The sequence below is a fragment of the Oncorhynchus mykiss genome, chromosome 26, assembly GCF_057628025.1.
Source record: "Oncorhynchus mykiss isolate SJ-2025 chromosome 26, ASM5762802v1, whole genome shotgun sequence".
Lineage (NCBI taxonomy): Eukaryota > Metazoa > Chordata > Actinopteri > Salmoniformes > Salmonidae > Oncorhynchus > Oncorhynchus mykiss.
In genome coordinates this window covers 32,903,779-32,927,351 of record NC_143047.1, presented here as the reverse complement: position 1 = coordinate 32,927,351, position 23,573 = coordinate 32,903,779, and the positions used below count along the sequence as shown (strand labels likewise).

Sequence of the window (23,573 nt, the reverse complement as noted above, 5' to 3'; positions counted from 1 at the left end):
AAGGTAATGTTTGTTTCTCTTGCCAACAGCAGTGCCCTCCCCCAGTAACAGAATACAGCGCAGATCGATCAGAAGGCGAGGAGAATCAACCAGCAGCAAACGTCACTAAGCAGGGAAGATTAAGGGGGATCTCTTGAAGATAATTATTTTATAAGAACATTTACAGAACACAGAAGCCATTTTCTAACTTACTAAAGAGGTTTGAATGTTTGAAGTACCCACCTTGTACATAAGACCAAATCAACTTAGAGCAGTAACATTGTCTTTTCAGTTTGTCACTCTCTGACTATTTCAAAAAAAGTATAAATTAAGCCATTATGTAATTGTATGTTTTTGTCATTCTTGTCCCAAAATAATGACGTGTTCATTATATATAAGAGTTGTTTATTGTTTGGAGTTTTATTGTTATTATTAATATAATTTTTGGTTTTGGTGGATTGTGATGCCGTTGATAAGATGTGAGTTGTTGCTAAAATGCTTTGTCCATGTCGCCAACTAGACTGGATTATGGAGACACGGTGTAGGGTGAAGTTTCCGCTAGACACTGATATTGGGTCAGTTTTACTTTTCCTCCACTAATGGTTAAGATTAGGGTTGGTGGAGAAGAAGCTGATCCTAACTCTGTACCTAGGGGCATGTACTCATAGACGGTGCATCAATCAGACTCTCTAGTCTGTTCTAGATCTTTGCCAAACCAGACAGTGTGTGTTAGACTGTACCACCCAGAGGTAAACACCCAATCTGGCCAGCCGGTATTTAGTGGGGGTTTGGCACGTTGCTATGAGCCAAGCAGAGGCTTGGTGAAATTCACCCATGAGGAAATACTAGACAGTCAGAAGTATGTTTGTATTCTGGAGGTGCCTACGTAATATACACTCACTATGGGAGATGCATATAGGTCTAATAATCCACGAAGGACTGTGAATTTGATAGAAAAAGTCTATTGAGTTACTTTTGAGCGCTGTTAGCCTAGCAATGTTAGCATAGCAATGTTAGCCTAGCAATGTTAGCATAGCAATGTTAGCCTAGCAATGTTAGCCTAGCAATGTCCGGTTGTTGCAATGATAAGCAAGATGAGGTAAAGGGGATGAGATCTTGTGCATGTATCCACCAAACAAGCATTCATGAGTCACCAAATTCTCACCTATCTTTAAAATACTAGATGCTAAAGGGGAAAACAATATTTATAATTGTCAGATGTCTTCATACATCAAAAGTGGTGTTGTGTCAAACCGAGAAATCTTTTACGCTTCAATGAATAAAAATGTCTGACGAGTTTTGATTTTGGGGTGAACGATCGCTTTCACCTTTTACTGCAGTGGGCTAAATCAGGGTCACATAAATCTACTTTGAAACAAAAGTATACACCTCACACACATGGTTATGGGCTTAAAAGAAATAAGACACCTGTACCATGTCACATATAGAGTTGAAATGTATTAAATGTTGAGTTTGAATCCCAATATTACACTTTATATACATCACAGAAAACTGAAATATAACAAAACCGTCTGACATAGAAAAAATGTGTTAAAAAAAATGCTTATTAATTATGAAAAATATGAATAACATTCCACCCATGAGGCCACTAGGTCATTTGACTGCAGGAAATGGCTATGGGAGGGGATAATAAGGGAGATATTATTTATTTAATCTCTAAGTCATAAAGAGAAAGCTAGCGAAGCCGACACAGCAGGCTACTGTGTCCGTCTGTATTTCAAACCTACATCAGTTGTTTAGAGCAGAAGGGAGACAGAGTGCCTGATGTGAATAATACACAGCAATGCTAGAATCTCTGCCTGCCACACTGGAGAGGCAATCTACTGAGGCTGCCCTAAAATAAGAGTGAAAGAGGACTCAACTTCTCAAATAAAAGAGAGAGGACTCAACTTCTCTCTCAGGTTCAGTAGTGACACGATAGAGTAAAAAAACAACAGGGTTGGGGTCAATTCCATTTACATTTCAGTCAGTTAATTCATTGAATTCATTGAAGTTCACTGTATTTATTTCCTGAGGGGATTGGAATTGAATCGGAATCGACCCCATGGTTTGTCAACAATGTTGTTGGCCTAAACAGGACCAAACGGATGAATGTCATTGGTCGGTTTGACACTTTCGTCGTCTCACACAAGGCTGTGCAGTGCATAGCAACTCCATGGGACCAGTTTTATTAACAACTGCAGTAGCTATCAGATCAAATGTTTCTCTTCATTGTCTGTTTTGTTTCACAGAAAAACCTCAGCGGACACATTTATTTAAACTCCAGATCCATCGCCATTTTAATCGCTTGTAGTCCTTCAGTTTTGTATTGTATGCATAACCTGCTGTTATATCTGATGAAGATATAGATGCTTCATTCCTTGTTTATGTTTACAGGAGGCTGTGCCTCCTCCTTCAACACACCGTCATATGTCTTGCTGGCCAAAAGCTTCACCTGCAATCATAAACCATATACCAATCAAAGACATGACGGAGAGGTTCCACAAAGAACAGGCTTAAAGCAATTCTATACCTGGAACTTCCGATGACAGAAGTGTCATTTAAAGTTACACACAGCATTATGTTTTACTGTACCCCTACAGGGCTGAAAGTATTAAGAGCTTTTAGAAGATAATAACACAATGCCAGGTCTAGTGTATAGAATCAAAAGGACATAAATGCCTCCTGGCATTGCTGAGGGATGATTGTCTCCAAAGCAGCTGAAGCAACTTGACAAAGGGGCGTAGAGCAGTGTTTAGCAACCTTTTACTACCAGTGATTGGCAAACTATGACACCCTTGACAACTAACCGCCTGAGGGACCTGTCAGCAACATCCCTGGGAAAGGTGACGGTCCACGAACCAGAGGTTGAGAAACACTGGTGTAGAGCACTCCTGCAACTCCCCCGACCCTGCCATCTGTTTAGGGTTGTGTACTGTAGGCACAAAACAGGAGCAAAATGTTCTGAAATGGAGCACGGGATCAGTTACCTGAACACTTCTCCTGTTTTCGTCTGTTTCCCACTACAAACTTTTTTTCATCTAACTTTTATCCTAAATCCAATGAGAAGGTTAGCATGTTTGTTGATTTTACTTTGAGTTCACGTTAGTTGACAGTCAAAACTAGATGTTGAACTGACGTCTTTGTCCAGTGGGTTGCGTGAGAGCGACTGACCCTGTGCATGAACAGGCCCAATAAACCACACACTGAGAACATCATGAGTAGAGGTGTAGAGGTTCTAGTCTTATGGAGCTCGACAGAATGTACCCAAATGTGCCTGAAATGAACAGTTTGTCTTCCAATGTCTGTATTCAACATTTGTTCCAAAACATGCCAAATAAAGATACTTTACTTGTTACTTTCTCTTGATTTCATTCACTTTCTGTGTGCGGAGGATGTTCAACAGTGAAAAACGAATGTTCAAATAGATAGTTTATTGGTATGGTCTTTTAGGTCAGAGTGTTTAACAGGATTGACACACAACAAAGATCAATCTGGGAGTGTCTCCCAAACATTCAAGGTAGAGGCAACAAAAGCCTTCTTTCACCTCCCATCAGTCTCAGTCGACTCACTGTTTCTGAGGCAGCTGGTTCAGTATAAACAGGTATGACTTAGAGTCATGAGGAATAATCAAATTATGGTACATTTCTATTTGCCAACAGGGTGGGTTGTCGTCAGTTTAGCCCTGTGAGTGTGACTGAATAGAGGCCTGTTTGTGGTCCCCTCTCTGCCTTGCCTACTCCCTCCTTCTCTCTTTCCCTCCCTCCCTCCCCCAGACTGACTGTCTCTCTGTCTGGCCACACCGGTTCACCTCCCTCGCCCAGAACTCCTGGCTGTGTGCGCTTTCTCTCTCCCATCTCTCTCTCTTTCTGTTTGTCTCTCTCACCCACTCACAGTCACTCTGTCTTCCATACTTTCTCTCCAACACACTCTCTCTCTTCTCGTCCTCTCTGTCACTATCTTACAATCTCTCTCTTGCCTGTTGCACCCTCTGTTGGTTGTTCCATGAAGCTGATCGGTTGGAAATATTGCTTTGCTTTGACAGCATAGGCAACACCAACCTTACACACTTATGTGAGAATGCTATTAATTGACTACAGCTCAGCATTCAACATCATAGTGCCCTCAAAGCTCATCACTAAGCTAAGGACCCTGGGACTAAACACCTCCCTCTGCAACTGGATCCTGGACTTCCTGACGGGCCGTCCCCAGGTGGTAAGGGTAGGTAACAACACATCTGCCACACTGATCCTCAACATTGGGCCCCTCCGGCGTGCATGCTCAGTCCCCTCCTGTACTCCCTGTTCACTCACGACTGCACGGCCAGGCACGACTCCAACACCATCATTAAGTGTTCTTATGACACAACAGTGATCACCGACAACAATGAGACAGATTATAGGGAGGAGGTCAGCGACCTGACCTTGTGGTGCAAGGACAACAACTTCTCCCTCAATGTGATCAAGACAAAGGAGATGATTGTGGACTACAGGAAAAGGAGGACCGAGCATTGAAAAAGGTTGAAAATGTCAGTGAAGACACTTACCAGTTGGTCAGCGCATGCTCGGAGTACACGTCCTGGTTATCCGTCTGGCCCAGCGGCCTTGTGAATGTTGACCTGTTTAAAGTCGTCCGGTCGTCCGGAACAGCTGATGCTCTCATGCATGTTTCAGTATTCCTTGCCTCGAAGCGAGCATAGAAGTTATTTAGCTCGTCTGGTAAGCTTGTGTCACTGGGCAGCTCTCGTCTGTGCTTCCCTTTGTAGCCTGTAATAGTTTGCAAGCCCATTCACATCCGACGAGTGTCGGAGCCGGTGTAGTACGATTCAATCTTAGTCCTGTATTGACGCTTTGCCTGTTTGATGGTTCGCCGGAGGGCATAGCGAGATTTTTTTAAGCTTCCGGGTTAGAGTCCCGCTCCTTGAAAGCGGAAGCTCTACCCTTTAGCTCAGTGTGAATGTTGCCTGTAATCCAAGCCTTCTGGTTGGGGTATGTACGTACAGTCACTGTGGGGACGATGTCCTCGATGCACTTATTGATAAAGCCAGTGACTGATGTGGTGTACTCCTCAATGCCATCGGAAGAATCCCGGAACATATTCCAGTCTGTGCTAGCAAAACAGTCCTGTAGTTTAGAATCTGCTTCATCTGATCACTGTTGCTTCCTACTTTCCTTTTTGCTTGTAAGCAGGAATCGGGAGGATAGAGTTATGGTCAGATTTGCCAAATGGAGGGTAAGGGAGAGCTTTGTATGCGTCTCTGTGTGTGGAGTAAAGGTGGTCTGGAATTTTTTTTCCCCTCTGGTTGCACATTTAACATGCTGATAGAAATGAGGTAAAACTGATTTAAGTTTCCCTGCATTAAAGTCCCCGGCCACTAGGAGCAACGCCTCTGGGTGAGCATTTTCTTGTTTGCTTATGGCGGAATACAGCTCATTGAGTCCAGTTTCAGGGCCAGTCTCGGTCTGTGGTGGTATGTAGACAGCTACAAAAAAAAATACAGATTGAAACTCTCTAGGTAGATAGTGTGGTCTATAGCTTATCATGAGATACTCTACCTCAGGTGAGTAAAACCTTGAGGAAGACAAGGGCAGATTAGCCATTCGTCGCCTGATCCTCACAAGGCAACCTGATCTCTTTCCGCATAACCTATGTTTCCTTTTCCAGCTAATCACAGGGATCTGGGCCTGGTCGGGTGTCTGTAGTATATCCCTCGCGTCCGACTCATTGAAGAAGAACTCCTCATCCAATTTGAGGTAAGTAATCCAAGTTCTGATGTCCAGAAGCTCTTTTCGGTCATAAGAGACGGTAGCAGCAACATTATGTACAAAACAAGTTACAAACAACGCAAAAAAAAATAAAAAAATAGCATGGTTGGATAAGATGGCAGCCCTCTCCGGCGCCGGAGAAAATATTTCAATTTTAAAGTATTTATTCTACTTTATTCTATGAGTTTATTGGTGGTTAATAAATAAACTGAAAAGGTGCCATCAGCTACTGTGCTGGAGTGTGTGAACAGGCATAAAGCCAATGTTGGTAATTCACTTCCATCTGCAGTGATGGAATGTTTGCTCAGGACTATAGTTCATTGGCTTTTCCCTCTTGCGTACCTAAATGGAATGATGTGATCCCTCACTAACCCATGGGAAGTCCCACGCAGTTTACTTCTATAAAATAGTGAAAACCTTATAGGGGCAATCTGCAGTTTGAACAGTACAAAGCGTTTACCCCACCACTGATTTAGTAAACAGCTGAGGGATGGAGCTGGAGAAATGTAACCACTCGCAAACTAATGGACGGAGCTGAGGATTACAAAGACTGACCATCCATTATATCAAAATTATAGTTTTAACTATGTTTTGAGACTATAAAAGTGTTTGTTTACTTGTACATTGTTTACAAACAATGGAGTAAAACAATCGTACATTTTGGGTTCTGATGGGGTGCGACAGTTAAACTAAGCTGATCTATTGTATAAGTTATATTTTTCAGGAATCAATGGGTAATAATAATTCATTAAAAAGTCTAAAAATGAATGTAGCAACTGCAGATTGCCTCTTTAATCCCTGGCGCTGCCCATTCAAAAACACGCTTTGCAAAAACTGGCAAGTGTGCCCTCTATCCATCTCTATGGTTGGAAAACAAGGCAGTGTGCCCTCTATCCATCTCTATGGTTGGAAAACAAGGCAGGGATAGACAGAAATAAGTTGTTTATATAGTTGTTTTCTATACTACAGTAATAGATATTGTTTCTCAAACACAGATGTTACTAGTCTTTCCTGTCTTCGGCTTTGCGGATTGTGTGTGAAGGATTACATTTTTGGATTGAATTGAATGGTTTTAAAAACACAAACAAACCAAGCATACCTCGCACAATCATTAACACATTAATCAAAAGCCTCTTAAAAGGTAGACAATTTATTTAACAAAAATATCAGCTGAGATCAGCTCCTATGTCGTACAGGAAAATGTTTACAAAGAGAGAACAGTAAATGCATACAATACAGGAAGTTGAACTAACAATACGCATAATATTACAGTTGAAGCTGAGGTCCGGGTTTAACTACAGGCTCATTCACACATAGTGAGGGATCACATTATAGTCTACAACAAAATGTAGGTGGGTCCATAATGTACTACAGTTGTGTAGGTATAGTAATCATACATTATATTACAATATAACACATCTATCAACAGTCATAGATATGCATACTGTAAAGATCTGGCTCATGACCACAGAACAACTGTGTAGATGTTTTAATACTATCTAGTGTACTTCAATGATAATCTGAGGACAACCACTGGAAATTAGCTCAGGTATGATGGTGCATCTGACTGTTGTTCATTCAATCTCTAGATTATATCTGTCCCTATCAAATACCGCCAAAAAAACAGAGCAAGGAAATCTCAAGTCCTTGAATGGTGGACTACGACAAATGTTCCTGATCTCGTGGACCACAGGCTAGATGCAGTGAGTATTTGATCCTGTGTGAGCAATGCATGTTCACCATGGTGCTGCTAACCTGCTGGTGTAAATAACAAGGGTGGCTGCTCACAAGGAGGACCATAGTAAACATGTACAGCCACTAAGTACAGACAGATAATTCTCCCAGTTGTTTTTAGCAGGCCCCAGCTACATTAGAAATTCTCACAACTTCACTCCATAACGCAACCTTTGCATCCTAATATAGTAATTCTAGAATTTCTATTCATGAGATACACCTATTCATTTCTGGATTGTGATCTGTTACCATACTAAAAGAGATGTGAGATTGGTGATATGTAGATGTATCACATCTATCAGATTTACTGCATACCTGCACTGTAGCAGTACACCCCATGCTTCTGGTATGGAGGGGGGAACCCAAAGCTGCGCACCCCTGGTTCCAGGGGGCCACAGTTGCGGCTGGGTTTGGTGATGGGGTAGCGCAGGCTCCCATCGGCGAGCCATCCGGCATCACAGTGGTTCAGGCCCATGAACCTCCAGGCGACATAGAGCTGGCCCACCTTGGCTATCTGGGCCCCGTCGTTGAAGCACGCCTGCTGGGCCTCAGTGAGGTTGACCTTCTGGGGGAGCTGGAGGTAGTAGACCTTACCTGGAGAAGAGAAAGGGAAACTGTATTGTCTACCCATCCAAATCCAAGCTTAGCATATCTAAACACTCTTAGAAAAAAAGGTGTTATCTAGAACCTAAAGGATTCTACATGAAACCAAAAATGGTTCTACCTGGAACCAAAAATGGTTCTAGCTGGAACCTAAAAGGGTTTTCCTATTGGGACAGCCGAAGAACCCTTTTGGAACCTTTTTTCCTAAGAGTGTACACATCCAGTTACACAGTGTTGATCTTTCTCTATGGGATGTACACATCCAGTTACACAGTGTTGATCTTTCTCTATGGGATGTACACATCCAGTTACACAGTGTTGATCTTTCTCTATGGGATGTACACATCCAGTTACACAGTGTTGATCTTCTCTATGGGATGTACACATCCAGTTACACAGTGTTGATCTTCTCTATGGGATGTACACATCCAGTTACACAGTGTTGATCTTCTCTATGGGATGTACACATCCAGTTACACAGTGTTGATCTTCTCTATGGGATGTACACATCCAGTTACACAGTGTTGATCTTCTCTATGGGATGTACACATCCAGTTACACAGTGTTGATCTTCTCTATGGGATGTACACATCCAGTTACACAGTGTTGATCTTTCTCTATGGGATGTACACATCCAGTTACACAGTGTTGATCTTTCTCTATGGGATGTACACATCCAGTTACACAGTGTTGATCTTCTCTATGGGATGTACACATCCAGTTACACAGTGTTGATCTTCTCTATGGGATGTACACATCCAGTTACACAGTGTTGATCTTTCTCTATGGGATGTACACATCCAGTTACACAGTGTTGATCTTTCTCTATGGAATGTACGCATCCAGTTACACAGTGTTGATCTTCTCTATGGGATGTACAGAAGTCTAAACATCTCTCACCTCGGAGGGGGGAGGAGGAGCAAAACACATCGTAGCGGTGGAGGTGGCGGTGGCGACTACCGTAACTCCTAACCCCGGGGGAGAGGCCGAGTCCCCCACAGGGCCTTCGGGGCTTGGTGATGGGGTACTGCACTGTCCCGTCAGCCAGCCAGCCTGCGTTGCACCAGTTCAGACCCTCCTCCCAAGCCTGGAACAACTGCTCGAAGGTGGCCAGAGTGGAGTCCTGCTCCTGGCAGACTTGCTGAGCATCATGGTAGGTCAGATTGTAGCGCCCGTGAGGAGGCTGGTAGGGAAACACCACAACTGGAGGGGAGCAAGAGATATGTAATGACTGTAATGTAATTCTATTTTTGAGCAAAACAACAGCCCTGCCACTGGAATTGCATTAAGGCTGAGGGATAGGACTGGAGCAATGTAACCACAGGTGCCAAGGCAGACAGTCCATGAGATCTAACTGATAGTTTTAACCATGTTTTGAAGCGATACATTGTTTGTTTACAAAGACAAGGTTTACAAACAATGGATTAAAACAACATATTCTGGGTTTGTGATGGGGTAAAGCAGTTGTACATGGCTCATTAGGAATTGCGTGTGTACGAGTGGCTCTGTTTTATGAAGTCGTTGGTCACCACCTTTCCAAGTATGTTGCATTATGGGGATAAAAATTATCAGACTTGCGCTTCCATGTTGACCAACTTTGACGCAATTAATGTACACAGTGGATAAATAGAAATTAAGGGGTTATTTGAGGCTCTCCCTCACTAATTGGCCAAGGCTTTCGACTATGTCAATCACCGTATTCTTATCGGCAGACTCAACAGCCTTGGTTCCTCAAATGACTGCCTCGCCTGGTTCACCAACTACTTCTCAGACAAAGTTCAGTGTGTCAAATCGGACGGCCTGTGGCAGTCTCTATGGGGGTACCACAGGGTTCAATTCTCGGGCCGACTCTTTTCTATGTATATATCAACGATGTCGCTCTTGCTGCGGGTGATTCCCTGATCCACCTCTACGCAGACAACATCATTGTGTATAAATCTGGCCCTTCTTTGGACACTGTTAACTAACCTCCAGATGAGCTTCAATGCCATACACTCCTTCTGTGGCCTCCAACTGCTCTTAAATGCTAGTAAAACCAAATGCATGTTTTTCAACCGTTCCTTGCCCACACCCGCCCACCCGACTAGCATCACTACTCTGGACGGTTCTGACTTAGAATATGTGGACAACTACAAATACCAAGGTGTCTGGCTAGACTGTAAACTCTCCTTCCAGACTCATCTCCAATCCAAAATTACATCTAGAATCGGCTTCCTATTTCACAACAAAGCATCCTTCACTCATCTTGCCAAACATACCCTAGTAAAACTTACTATCCTACCGATCCTCGACTTCGGCGATGTCATTTACAAAATAGCCTCCAATACCCTACTCAATAAATTGGATGCAGTCTATCACAGTGCCATCCGTTTTGTCACCAATGCCCCTTATACCACCCACCACTGCGACCTGTATGCTCTAGTCGGCTGGCCCTCACTACATTTTCGTCGCCAGACCCACTGGCTCCAGGTCATCTATAAATCTATGCTAGGTAAAGCTCCGCCTTATGTCAGCTCACTGGTCATGATAACAACACCCACCCGTAGCACGTGCTCCAGCAGGTATATCTCACTGGTCATCCCCAAAGCCAACACCTGTTTTGGCCGCCTTTCCTTCCAGTTCTCTGCTGCCAATGACTGGAACGAATTGCAAAAATCGCTGAAGCTGGAGACTTATATTTCCCTCACTAACTTTAAAGATCAGCTATCTGAGCAGCTAACAGATCGCTGCAGCTGTACACAGCCCATCTGTAAATAGCCCACCCAATCTACCTACCTCATCCCCATATTGTTTTTATTTACTTTTCTGCTCTTTTGCACACCAGTATTTCTACTTGCACATCACCATCTGCTCATCTATCACTCCAGTGTTAATTTGCTAAATTGTAATTACTTCGCTACTATGGACTATTTATTGCCTTACCTCCTCACGCCATTTGCACACACTGTAAATAGACTTCCTTTTTTCCATTGTGTTATTGACTGTACGCTTGTTTATTCCATGTGTAACTCTGTGTTGTTGTTTGTGTCGCACTGCTTTGCTTTATCTTGGCCAGGTCGCAGTTGTAAATGAGAACTTGTTCTCAACTAGCTTACCTGGTTAAATAAATAAATAAAATAATGTATTAAAGTTGTTAATAGCAGTGTAATAATGTATTAAAGTTGTTAATAGCAGTGTAATAATGTATTACAGTTGTTAATAGCAGTGTAATAATGTATTAAAGTTGTTAATAGCAGTGTAATAATGTATTACAGTTGTTAATAGCAGTGTAATAATGTATTACAGTTGTTAATAGCAGTGTAATCATGTATTAAAGTTGTTAATAGCAGTGTAATCATGTATTACAGTTGTTAATAGCAGTGTAATCATGTATTACAGTTGTTAATAGCAGTGTAATCATGTATTAAAGTTGTTAATATCAGTGTAATAATGTATTAAAGTTGTTAATAGCAGTGTAATAATGTATTACAGTTGTTAATAGCAGTGTAATAATGTATTACAGTTGTTAATAGCAGTGTAATAATGTATTAAAGTTGTTAATAGCAGTGTAATAATGTATTAAAGTTGTTAATAGCAGTGTAATAATGTATTACAGTTGTTAATAGCAGTGTAATAATGTATTAAAGTTGTTAATAGCAGTGTTGCAATGCTTGAACAGATGGATGCTGAGGTAGAGCAGGACACAAAGTGTTAGACCAGAATCCAATCCCATCCTGGGTTATAGGCATAGGCATTGCGCTTTTTAAAGGCAATTTACGATTGAGCCGACATTTACAGTGTTTATCGTGAATGGGATCTTCGCAAACGCGGGAACATTGCCTTTAAAAGCCTCAACTATAACCCGCAATTGCATTGAATCCCAACCTTAATGTTTTTCTGAACATGTTAAAAACTTCATGCTAATTATAATCTGGTGATGTGCTCATTAATGAAACGTTGCCAAAACTCACAAAGAACTGGACACTTTCACGTAAGGAGAACAGTAAAACATAACATTCCACAAAGGTTTCAGACATAGGAATTGTTAGCTGGGTTGTGTGTGAGTCAGAGGAGGCGGATGGGAGGAGCTATAGGAGGATGGGCTCATTGTAATTGGCTGAATGGAATAAATGGAACTGTATCAAACACATCAAACATATGGAAACCACGTTTGACTCTGTTCCATTTATTCCATTCCAGTCATTACAATGATCCCGTCCTCCTATAGCTCCTCCCACCAGCTTCCTCTGGTGTGAGTGTAACGGAGATAAGATCGTGCTGTTAGCTCACTCCGCAGCTTGGAATGTCACCAATAGTGCCATTGAATTGGATATTTTTTTTTGTGGCGCAACTGGTTAGTACGTTGTCAAGCAGGGTGGTCACCTGTGTTGGTGAGGCAGAGGGCGTAAGATCAAGTACTGGTAACGATGTTGTGAGCGAGGAAGCAACACTGCTAAGCCTGGTACATGTGCAAGGATTTAACGTTTGAATTGAACGTTATAAAAACACAAACAAACCAAGCATGCGTCCAAAGTACGCAAAATCATTAACACATGAAGCAAAATGTTGACTATTTATTTGACAAAAATAAGTTAGTATAGGTGTCCGTTATCGTCTAAAACCATGTTAAAACCCACCACCTACATAATCAAACCAGCCAACCAAGTGAGGTACAGGCCATACAGTATAAAAGACAAGTACTTGTTTTTGAGATAAACAAAATAACAGCTTATAAATCATCACAGAACTGGTTATTCTTGATAATTAATTAATTACCTATTAATTCTGAGTTCAGCTCCTATGTCATACACAAATATGTTTACAAAGAGAGTACAGCAGATAAATACAATACATGAAGTATAAATACAAATATGCATAATATTGCAGTTGAAGCTGAGGTCAGAGTTTAAATACAGATTCATTCATACTTAGTGATGGATCACATTATAGCCTACAGCAAGATTTAGGTGGGTCCAGAATTATTGGTAAAACATATCAATATTATAATAATATTATTATTAAGTATAATATTCATACATGACATTAGAGGATCAGTCATAGATTAATTCAAGGACCACTTCACAGTTTAACTTCATATTTGTTACATCCAGCACCATACCAGTGTCTGCATATGTGAAATGGTTTTGTAGTCAACAAGGGGTGCGCTCGTAAATTCACTCTGGAGTGCTAGAGAGCGCTCAGAGTGTGCTCTGGGCGTTCGTAAGTGCTCTGGGCGTTTGTCAGATTGTCCATTCGTAAATTCAGTGTTTCGCTCTCGGAGCGTTCAGAGCAAACACTGGATGCTCTGGCCAAGGAGTAGGGTTGTTCTGAGCGTTCTGGCCTCACAACAGCAGTCAAGCACCCAAGCTAACTGGCTAAAGTTAGCTAGCTAGCTTGCTAGCTACTTCCAGACATAAATGAGAGAATACTTCCCTCTGACCATGTTATCCAGAGTTTTGGTGACTAACTGTGCTGCTGGCAACAATTTAATTATGCTTTTTTTACCGATGTTTACTGACACCGGCCATATTAAACAGGTGTTGAGAGTTCGCAAATTCATCAGTTATTCTGCGCTCTGTCACACTCAGACGATAGTGCTCTGAAATCGGAGTAGATAGCCAGAGTGAATTTACGAACGCACCCAAGGTAGAAGAAAATGACGCCCGGTGATGTCAAGAAGACTGGAAAGTCATTGTATGAAAGTCTTTGTTTTTATTTGAAAATTACAGATGATATCACTGGGAGTAATTTGGTTACAACCCTTTCTTCCATCTTTTTGACTACAAAACATTGAAACGCTCCATTTCCATATGTAGACTGGTATTGTCCTAGATATAATGAATATGAGGTAAAACTTCTATAAAAAAGATACCCTTTACCATAAAGAGAAAGGACATCCCAATCCAGGGAGAAGTCATTGAACAAAATGTTCCTTTTGTTACAGTGAGTGGCTAACCCTGTGTGGAACATGCACGTTGTTCACCATGGTGTTGCTAACCTGCTTGTCTAAATCACAAGGGAGGCTGACAGACTAGCGAGGACTATAACCCTGAAACACAACCATCAGGCCATCGTATCCCAGTATTATTATTTTTTGTCAAGCCTTCACCACAGTAGAGGCCCTCACACACCATACCACAACTTTCCATCATAACACAGCCCTCTCACCATAGCATCTTGAATTTCTATGCATGTCAACATTCATTTCGGTTTGTTCCCCTACCTACTATGAGAGATGTAAATGGTATGACCTAAGGGTGGTATGTACTTTTACCACGTATATCAGATTTACCGCGTACCTGCACTGTAGCAGTACACTCCGTGCTTGTGGTGCGGTGGGGCAAACCCAAAGCTGCGCACCCCTGGTTCCATGGGGCCACAGTTGCGGCGGGGGTTGTTGATGGGGTAGCGCAGGCTCCCGTCAGCAAGCCATCCGGCATCACAGCGGTCCAGGCCCATGAACTTCCAGGCAGCGTAGAGCTGGCCCACCTTGGCAATCTGGGCCCCGTCGTTGAAGCACGCCTGCTGGGCCTCAGTGAGGTTGACCTTCTGGGGGAGCTGGAGGTAGTAGACCTTACCTGGAGAAGAGGACATGGCAGAGACCGGAGGTGTATAAGGTGATCAATTCAAAGTTATGCATCTAAGGGAGCTCACTGAAAGTTCACCACAAAAATGAAAGTTACTGTAAGAGTCAATTGCAGATTTCTTCAAATACATATAACAGAATGTTACACAATAGATGGACTGTGCTTGACACTAGTTGTAGGGTGAATTATCTCTATATCTGCACCTGTATAGTGTGTACCTGTATAGTATGTACCTGTACAGTGTGAACTTGTATAGTGTGTGTGTGTGTGTGTGTGTGTGTGTGTGTGTGTGTGTGTGTGTGTGTGTGTGTGTGTGTGTGTGTGTGTGTGTGTGTGTGTGTGTGTGTGTGTGTGTCACCTCGGAGGGAGGAGGAGAAACAGAAGGCGTCGTAGCGGTGGAGGTGGCGGTGGCGTCTACCGTAGCTCCTAACCCCGGGGGCGAGGCCCAGCCCCCCACAGGGGCTCCGGGACTTGGTGATTGGGTACTGCACTGTCCCGTCAGCCAGCCAACCTGCGTTGCACCAGTCCAACCCCTCCTCCCAGGCCTGGAACAACTGCTCGAAGGTGGCCAGAGTGGAGTCCTGCTCCTGGCAGACTTGCTGAGCATCATGGTAGGTCAGATTGTAGCGCCCGTGAGGAGGCTGGTAGGGAAACACCACACCTGGAGGGGAGCAAGAGATATGTAATGACTTTTAAGGCACAATCCATTAGTTTCTCAGCCAAACAGCAGCCTTACTTGGTTAGCCTAACTTAGTTGAAGCTGAGGGATGGGGCTGGACCAATGTAACACTTCAACACATAGAGGGAACCTCAGATGTAGTGCATGACAGTACATGACATCAATAACATTGGGTAAGGCAGATGAACAGTACTAAACACATACATTCTATTTTCAAGAATAAATTGATAGGCTTTATAATGTATAATTAATTTAAATGACCACATAATAGCTGTAAATATTGCAGATTGCACCTTAATTGTGTGTGAGTGGGAGGGGCTGGATGACACTCACAAATGAGGTTGTTATACGGCACTATAATATATTCTACCTCGTAGCTCGAGGTTAACAGTGGCGCTCTTGTCCTCCAGCCCGTCGATGACCTCACAGCGGTAACGACCCGTGTCATTGAGCTGGAGTTCAGTCATGACCAGCGAAGCATCTCCTGGTGAGTCCTGTCTGAGATGCACCCGGTCCCTGAGAGATAAATAGAGGACTTTGTTATCATCAATGTGTTCAACAGATGTATAAATATTTTTGTGCAGGCAAACTCAAAATGATCCACTGTATCACAACAGTTGTGTGAAATGCATTGTTCCTCATCTATACAGCCCAGACTGACAGTGGTGTAAAGTAACAAAATAAAAATACTTTGAAGTATTACCTATGTAGTTTTTGGTGTATCTGCACTTTAGTTGGATATTCATATGTTTGTCAACTTTAACTCCACTTCATTCCTAAAGAAAATACACTTTTTATTCCCATACATTTTTCCTGACACCCCAAAGTGCTTGTTACATTGAAACGCTCAGGCAGGACAGCAAAAAGTGTCCAATTCACACACTTATCAACATAACACACCACCACCCCCATGTCTGCTCTGGTGGACTAAACTCATGTTGCGTTGGCCAGTTGTGTCTGAGTTTGAGTGTGTCCCTGGCTGTCTTTAAATCAAGAATCTGACAGTCTGGTTTGAGTAATATAAGAAATGTCATTTAAAGCATTCACAATGACTTTTGATACTTATGTATATTTAAGACCAGATACTTTTGGATTTTAACTCCAATAGTATTTTACTGGGTGGCTTTAAAAAAATGATTTAGTCATTTACAACCTCATGCTAATCACATTAACCTACGTTAGCTCAACCGTCCCGCAGGGAACCCACCAATCCTGAAGAAGTTTTAAGATAGCTTTACTTTTATTCAAGTATGACAATTGGGTACTTTTCCCACCTCTGCCGAGTGTGAATTAAGCCTTTTTTTAAAATTTGACCTTTATTTATACAGTGAAGTCCCATTTCGACAGATGTCTCTTTGCGAGGAAGCCCTGAATTCACAAAAATGCAGGAAAAGAAATGCAAGGTACATAATAAGGAATTTGTGACACAATTCTAACAATGACAGTTTAGAAATTAAAGGAATACGAAGGAGAAAAAAAATGAAACTATAAAAATCAAAGGCGGGAGCTTAAGAACTACAGTATATAAATAAAAACACTCACTATACACAAATGATCATGATGGTTTTAGAATGAACCACCTGCATTAAGAAGAGCTGGAGTACCTGAAATCCCCAAAGCTGTGAATGCGGGGCCCGATGGCCACTAGAACGTCTGTCTCATGGCCCCCCACAATGGGCAGCCAGGACCACTTCACCCGCACCCTCCTGGGGGAGCTCAATTCTGGCTCGTACCAGTATCGGCAGGATAGGGTTGCGTTACTCCCCCGCAAAGCGAACACAGAGGGCTGGGAGGAGTCCACATGGAGCTTTACACCGTTAAAGTGGACTAGAAAGGAAAATACACACGAAACAGCAGTTAGTCAGACTTCATTTGGGTCTGTGCATCCCCCTCTGAGAGTTTGAATTGATAAGCCATTTATGGGTCGTGTTCATTAGGCACCAAGGGACTGAAAGAGGGAGGAACTACCTGGACTTGCTCAATAAGAAAGGCTTACTATCATTTTCAATTGCAAAAAATGTGTGTGTATGTTACATGGAAGGTGGATGCATTGCCCCTACCTAAGGCATGTACTCATGTTCAACTCTTCATTCATAAAACATAAGTGTATGCTCCTACTCTCTCCATTGCCGTTTCCGTTGAGAATGTCTTGGTAGAAGAATCTGTTGGAGGAGTATCCGAGGGCGGGCAAGCATGAGAGGAGCAGCTGCAGCAATATCACCAACAGGGGGCGAGGGTGAGCCACCATCATCCTTGTCACTGAACCATAGAGGATACAAGCAAATATTAGGCTCTGGGGTACGAGTATAGTGTCTTTAGCCTCATAATACTCTCCCTTCTCCCCGAAGTGTGCACTTGTTCACTCCCCTCATGGCTATAAAAGGACTAGACTGATATCTGTTCAGCCAATTCAACCACCGTTTCAATTATTTTAAATCCTTGAGTGGGAGCGAACCAGTGCACAATGCAGGGAGAAGGTACAAAAATAGAGTTGGGATGGTGTCTTGACTGGATCCCCTTCCCAGTGGTTCCCATATGGTGGGACGGGACCCAGAGGAGGGTCACAGATAATTCTCTCTGGGTAGTGGCTAAACACTGGGGCCTGTTCAGAAACATTGATTTAGATTATGTGGTGGGTCTAAGAGCTGTAAAGGGTGTGGGAACCACTGACTTTGACTGACGCCAATCTCAGTTAGCACTAGCTTCTCCCTCTCCTGCTGCTGGCCTATCTCCCTAGCCCTCATACTGTTACGTTCCACTTACATATTAACAGTAGTCGTAGCTATAAACTGCCAATAGGTGGCAGTATCATATCATGTTTCGTATGGCAAATCTGCAACTCACAAAATACTTTAAAAAAATGTGAAGTTTATGTCACTGTTTGAGCATTGCAATGGTTGTAGATTAACATTTTTGTTTTGTTTTATTTAGTACTTAGTAAACTTTGGCTCCTAGTCAAAAACTGATGTGAAAACAACATCTTAATTTAGCAATAATTTGTCTGTGCTCTAGCTCCAGATGTCGGTGCTTCTGACCCAAATACAGTCTAGTTAACCAGGGTAAATACGGGAACAAAATGCATAATACAATTAAATCCATCTAAAACATTTTACTGCAGTTCTTTGCCCTGAATACTAGATCTGGAAGACAATTTAATTGAATGTCTATAGTCTGTTCCTGTTATTTTCTCAGAGGTTTGCCATGGAGTGGAGGGTAGGGGTTGTTGTGTTTGTAGGTTATTACATTTCAATGTGTTTTACAGATTATTAAAAAACACAAATTTTGGTCACAAAAAAAACAGTACTCAAAATATTCAATAGGCAACAATACATGTGTTTTGATTCAACATCTCAATTAGACTTCTTGATCATAATAGTCTTTGATTATAATATAGAAACCTATAGAGGCGATATGCACCGTAATAGTCAATTTCCCAGAAAGTTGGTAAGGAATATGATACTGCCTCCTGTTCTGCACACCTGACATTTACTTACACATAGCGACGACTCCAGTAAAACAATTTATCAAACTACGTAGCGGCGATACGAGTAATACAATGTATCAACCTGAATCAGAATAATATTTTTCAACCTGATACCGTTAATTTGTCATCTGTTTTATGATATTCTTCATGTGGTGATTATAATTTACTTACAGTTTAACAACTAGCTGGTATAATGCCGCGTGACTTTTCTTCGAGTTTTTATTAAACCCCAAAATATTATGTAAAAGAAAAGGGAGAGATGCAGCTTCTTCTGATGGATGTTCAGCAGAAAAAATGTGTAAGTATGCGGAGTTCTTGGACGGTCCTCAGAAAATGTACCCGCCTGTGGTTATAGTGGCACTATGGATTCTGACCCCAATGATGACACAAAAACCATATCCAAGAACTTGGCTTCAAAAGAATACATGAAAATAATCCACAAGTTGTCCCAAAAACCTTGAGTAATTTACGGTTGTGTGAATTTATTAGAAACAAAGCAAAACCGATCCATCCGACCATTTGTTTTCATTATAAACGGATCCAATGCATAATTGCCAGGTCAGCAGAAATAATGACGGACATGCTCTAATACACTGCATGAATTGAGTCACTTTCCCCAGAGTCTCTAAAACTTTAAAGGGCAATCTGCGATTGCTACATACATTTGTTGACATTTAAATAATGATATATAGAGTGAGCTCAAAGTATTAGGACAGTGACACCCTTTTGTTGTTTTGGCTCTGCTCTGACTTTTGCCTCCTTTGAGTTGCTGAGGGAAATGTATAATCTTCCCAGAAGTAACTTTTTCAGATACCTACAGATTAGAGACTATGTTAGAAAACACCTTCCAACATTTGGGAATGCTAAGTTTCTCATCACCTGTTTATTTCCTCCCCTATATTTGTCAGTTCCTCATCACCTGTTTATTTCCTCCACTATATTTGTCAGTTCCTCATCACCTGTTTATTTCCTCCACTATATTTGTCAGTTCCTCATCACCTGTTTATTTCCTCCACTATATTTGTCAGTTCCTCATCACCTGTTTATTTCCTCCTCTATATTTGTCAGTTCCTCATCACCTGTTTATTTCCTCCCCTATATTTGTCAGTTCCTCATCAGCTGTTTATTTCCTCCACTATATTTGTCAGTTCCTCATCACCTGTTTATTTCCTCCTCTATATTTGTCAGTTCCTCATCACCTGTTTATTTCCTCCACTATATTTGTCAGTTCCTCATCACCTGTTTATTTCCTCCCCTATATTTGTCAGTTCCTCATCACCTGTTTATTTCCTCCACTATATTTGTCAGTTCCTCATCACCTGTTTATTTCCTCCCCTATATTTGTCAGTTCCTCATCACCTGTTTATTTCCTAGCCTATATTTGTCAGTTCCTCATCACCTGTTTATTTCCTCCACTATATTTGTCAGTTCCCTGCTCTGTTCCCCACTGCTGTATTGTATTGTTTTTGTCTTTAGTATTAGTTTGCTGAAACTCTTCCCGTTTCGTTCCATGTCCGTTATTTATGAAATGTTTTCCTCCCCGTACCTGCTTAGTCTCTCCTCTTTCTCTCTACTTGTCCTTGTTCTGTATGTCTTATTTTGTATTATTTACTTTGTACCCAGAACTCTGGGTCTTGTTGTTTCTGTCTGTTCTTTTATGTTTAGATAAGAATTGCATACTTGTCTTTTATTCCTATACACCATTTTTGTGTGTGTTCAATAAAAAATATTTGAACGAGATACTGGGGTGCAAAGGAGCAAAACAATAACAATACAAAATGGGGATGAGGTAGTTGGATGGGCTATTTACAGGTGCAATGATCTGTGAGCTGCTCTGACAGCTGATGCTTAAAGAAATTAATAAATATTAGTGAGATGCACAAATATATCCCCCCCACCTCTCCCCAAATGCTAACCTCCCCTGTTATTGTAATGATGAGAGGTTAGCAAGTCTTGGGGGTATCATATTTGTGCATCTGTAACTTTCTCACTCATCATTATTCACCATTCAGGATTATCCGTAATCATGGTAACATCCACATTAATGTAGAAGTGTTTAGAAACACATTCTATTCTTATTTACAATACACGTGACTACAAAATGATACAATACATTATGTACCATTACATTTCTATTGGGCACAAAATAATAATAAACACAACTAAAAAAAACAGGAAATGCATCCAACAAATTTGTAGAGTCACAATCTTAATGTAGTCAGTGTGCTATGAATATGAGACCAAATACCTAACTTTTTACTACTTTAATACACATAAGTTAATTTTGGTCTCCTAAAATGGGGGGACTATGTACAAAATTTGTTTTTATGGTTCACCCGATATGGATGGAAATACCCTTAAAGTTGACAGTCTGCATTTTAACCTCATAGTCCAGAGCCAAAACAACAGAAAATGTGTCACAGTCCCAATACTGTACCTATTGAATACTGAAGAATATAACTTATAAATGCCTCCTGAGTTTAGTTCAACTGTTGCACCCCCATCAGAACCCAAAATGAAAATGTAAGCTTGTTTTACTTACTCTCTTTCTGTTGACTTCTGCCTGCTGTGTAGTTATGGGGCCCCTCTCATTACAGAATCCCTATCTTCTATCACAACCCCAACCATAACAAATGAGCTCATCTTGGCCAGCTGTTGGAGGAGTAAAGGGTTGGTTTCCAGCCTGCAGAGAGAGAACAGAGAGGGTTAGACTCTCTTCTGATCCATCTATCCTAAACACACACTGTAAAGCAGATGTTATTCATCCGAGATGCATGGAGCACTCCAGCTGGCAACGGTTGTTTCTGGGTGCAACCTGTGCAACCTTTTACGGTGCACTTGCACTGTGTCCACATACACGTGTTCGTGCACATACACAGACATGCGCACGCATACACACGCAGGCGCACACACACTCTCTGTCTCTCCTCTTGCCAAACACACACACACATTTGTTTTAATATCCTTGTGTGGACCAAACAGTTGATTCCCATTCAAAATCCAATTTTCCCTAACCCTTTAGACATCCGCTTGCTCCCCATCTGAAACAGTTGGAAACTCTTTGTGCATATAGTGCCTTCAGAAAGTATTCATGACTTATTCCACATTTTGTTGTGTTACAGCCTGAATTTTTATCTCCCATCTACACACAATACCCCATTATGACAGTGAAAACATGTTTATATAAATCTTAGCAAATGTATTGAAAATGAAATACAGAAATATCTCATTTACATAAGTATTCACACCTCTTTGCTCTGACGCTCCAAAGGTCCCGCAGTTGACAGTCAGAGCAGAAACTACACCATGAAGTCCAAGGAACTGTCTGTCGATCTCTGAGATAGAATTGTGATGAGGCATATATCTGGGGTAGAGGCATATAAGGGTAGAAAACGATTTCTGGAATGTTGAAAGTTTCCAAGAGCACAGTGGTCTCTATCATGGGGAAATGGAAAAAAAGTATGGAACTACCCAGACTCTGCCTAGAGCTGGGCGTCCAACCAAACTGAGCAACCGGGCAAGAAGGACCTTGGTCAGTGAGGTGATCAAGAACCAAATGACCACTCTGACAGAACTACAGAGTTCCTTAGCTGAGATGGGAGAACCTGCCAGAAGGACAACAGTCTCTACAGCCCTTTGCGAATCTGGGTTTTATGGGAGAGTGGCCAGACAAAAGCCACTCCTGAGAAAAAGGTACATGACAGCACGCCTGGAGTTTGCAAAAAGGCACATGTAAGACTCAGAGCATAAGCAAAAGATTCTGTGGTCTGATGAGACAAAAATGTAACCTTTTGCCCTGAATGGAAAGTGTTATGTCTGGAGAAAACCAGGCACAGCTCATCACCCATCTAACATCATCCCTACCATGAAGCATGATGGTGGAAGTGTTTCAGCGGCAGGGACTGGGAGACTGGTAAGGATAAAGGGAACAATGAAGGGAGCAAAATTCAGGCAAATCCTTGATGAGAACCTGCTTTAGAGTGCAAAAGACCTTAGACCGGGGGTGAAGATTTACGTTCCAATAGGAAAATGACCTCAAGCATACAGCCAAAGCAATGCTGGAATTTCTTCAGAAGAAGAATGTCAAAGTCCTTGAGTGGCCCAGGCAAAGCCCAGACTTGAGTCACATTGAAAATCTGTGGAAAGACTTGAAGATTGCTGTTCATAGCCACTCCACATCTAATTTAACAGAGCTTGAGAAAATCTGGGAGAAATGGGAGAAAATCCAGATGTGCAAAGCTGATACTGACATACCCTAGATGTGCAAAGCTGATACTGACATACCCTAGATGTGCAAAGCTGATACTGACATACCCAAGATGTGCAAAGCTGATACTGACATACCCTAGATGTGCAAAGCTGATACTGACATACCCAAGATGTGCAAAGCTGATACTGACATACCCAAGATGTGCAAAGCTGATACTGACATACCCAAGATGTGCAAAGCTGATACTGACATACCCAAGATGTGCAAAGCTGATACTGACATACCCAAGATGTGCAAAGCTGATACGGACATACCCAAGATGTGCAAAGCTGATACTGACATACCCAAGATGTGCAAAGCTGATACGGACATACCCAAGATGTGCAAAGCTGATACTGACATACCCAAGATGTGCAAAGCTGATACTGACATACCCAAGATGTGCAAAGCTGATACGGACATACCCAAGATGTGCAAAGCTGATACTGACATACCCAAGATGTGCAAAGCTGTAATCAGACCAAAGGTGCTTTTACAAAATATTGACTCAGGG

At 41.9% G+C, this 23,573-nt stretch overlaps 2 protein-coding genes across 11 annotated transcripts in view; one reads left to right on the top strand and one right to left on the bottom strand.

Annotated features, from left to right (window-relative positions):
- LOC110506142 (aggrecan core protein) overlaps positions 1 to 3,337 on the top strand; it is a 33,184-nt gene extending 29,847 nt beyond the window's left edge. For 2 of the 4 annotated variants that reach the window (XM_090222746.1, XM_090222743.1), the window contains one exon: positions 33 to 3,337. In XM_090222746.1, the coding sequence (XP_090078872.1) occupies positions 33 to 109 (77 nt within the window). In that variant the 3' untranslated portion in view covers positions 110 to 3,337. Of the gene's footprint in view, positions 1 to 29 lie in introns of all 4 variants that reach the window. The other 2 variants (XM_090222745.1, XM_090222742.1) reach the window with 1 other exon arrangement.
- A 3,530-nt stretch (positions 3,338 to 6,867) lies between these two features.
- On the bottom strand, positions 6,868 to 21,723 carry LOC110506144 (hyaluronan and proteoglycan link protein 3). 7 transcript variants are annotated; one of them, XM_090222747.1, is made up of 8 exons: positions 21,353 to 21,723; positions 17,445 to 17,585; positions 16,931 to 17,153; positions 15,697 to 15,842; positions 15,006 to 15,308; positions 14,360 to 14,638; positions 8,982 to 9,284; positions 6,868 to 8,072 (listed from the first exon to the last, which is right to left on the bottom strand). In XM_090222747.1, coding segments are annotated over exons 1-8 (1,686 nt in total). In that variant the 5' UTR covers positions 21,354 to 21,723; the 3' UTR covers positions 6,868 to 7,782. The 7 variants fall into 7 exon arrangements, with proteins under 7 accessions (XP_090078873.1, XP_090078875.1, XP_090078878.1 ...); XM_090222749.1 differs by having other exon boundaries at positions 17,387 to 17,585; positions 21,353 to 21,657; XM_090222752.1 differs by having other exon boundaries at positions 16,030 to 17,153; positions 17,387 to 17,585; positions 21,353 to 21,612.
- Between the last annotated feature and the right edge of the window lie 1,850 nt (positions 21,724 to 23,573).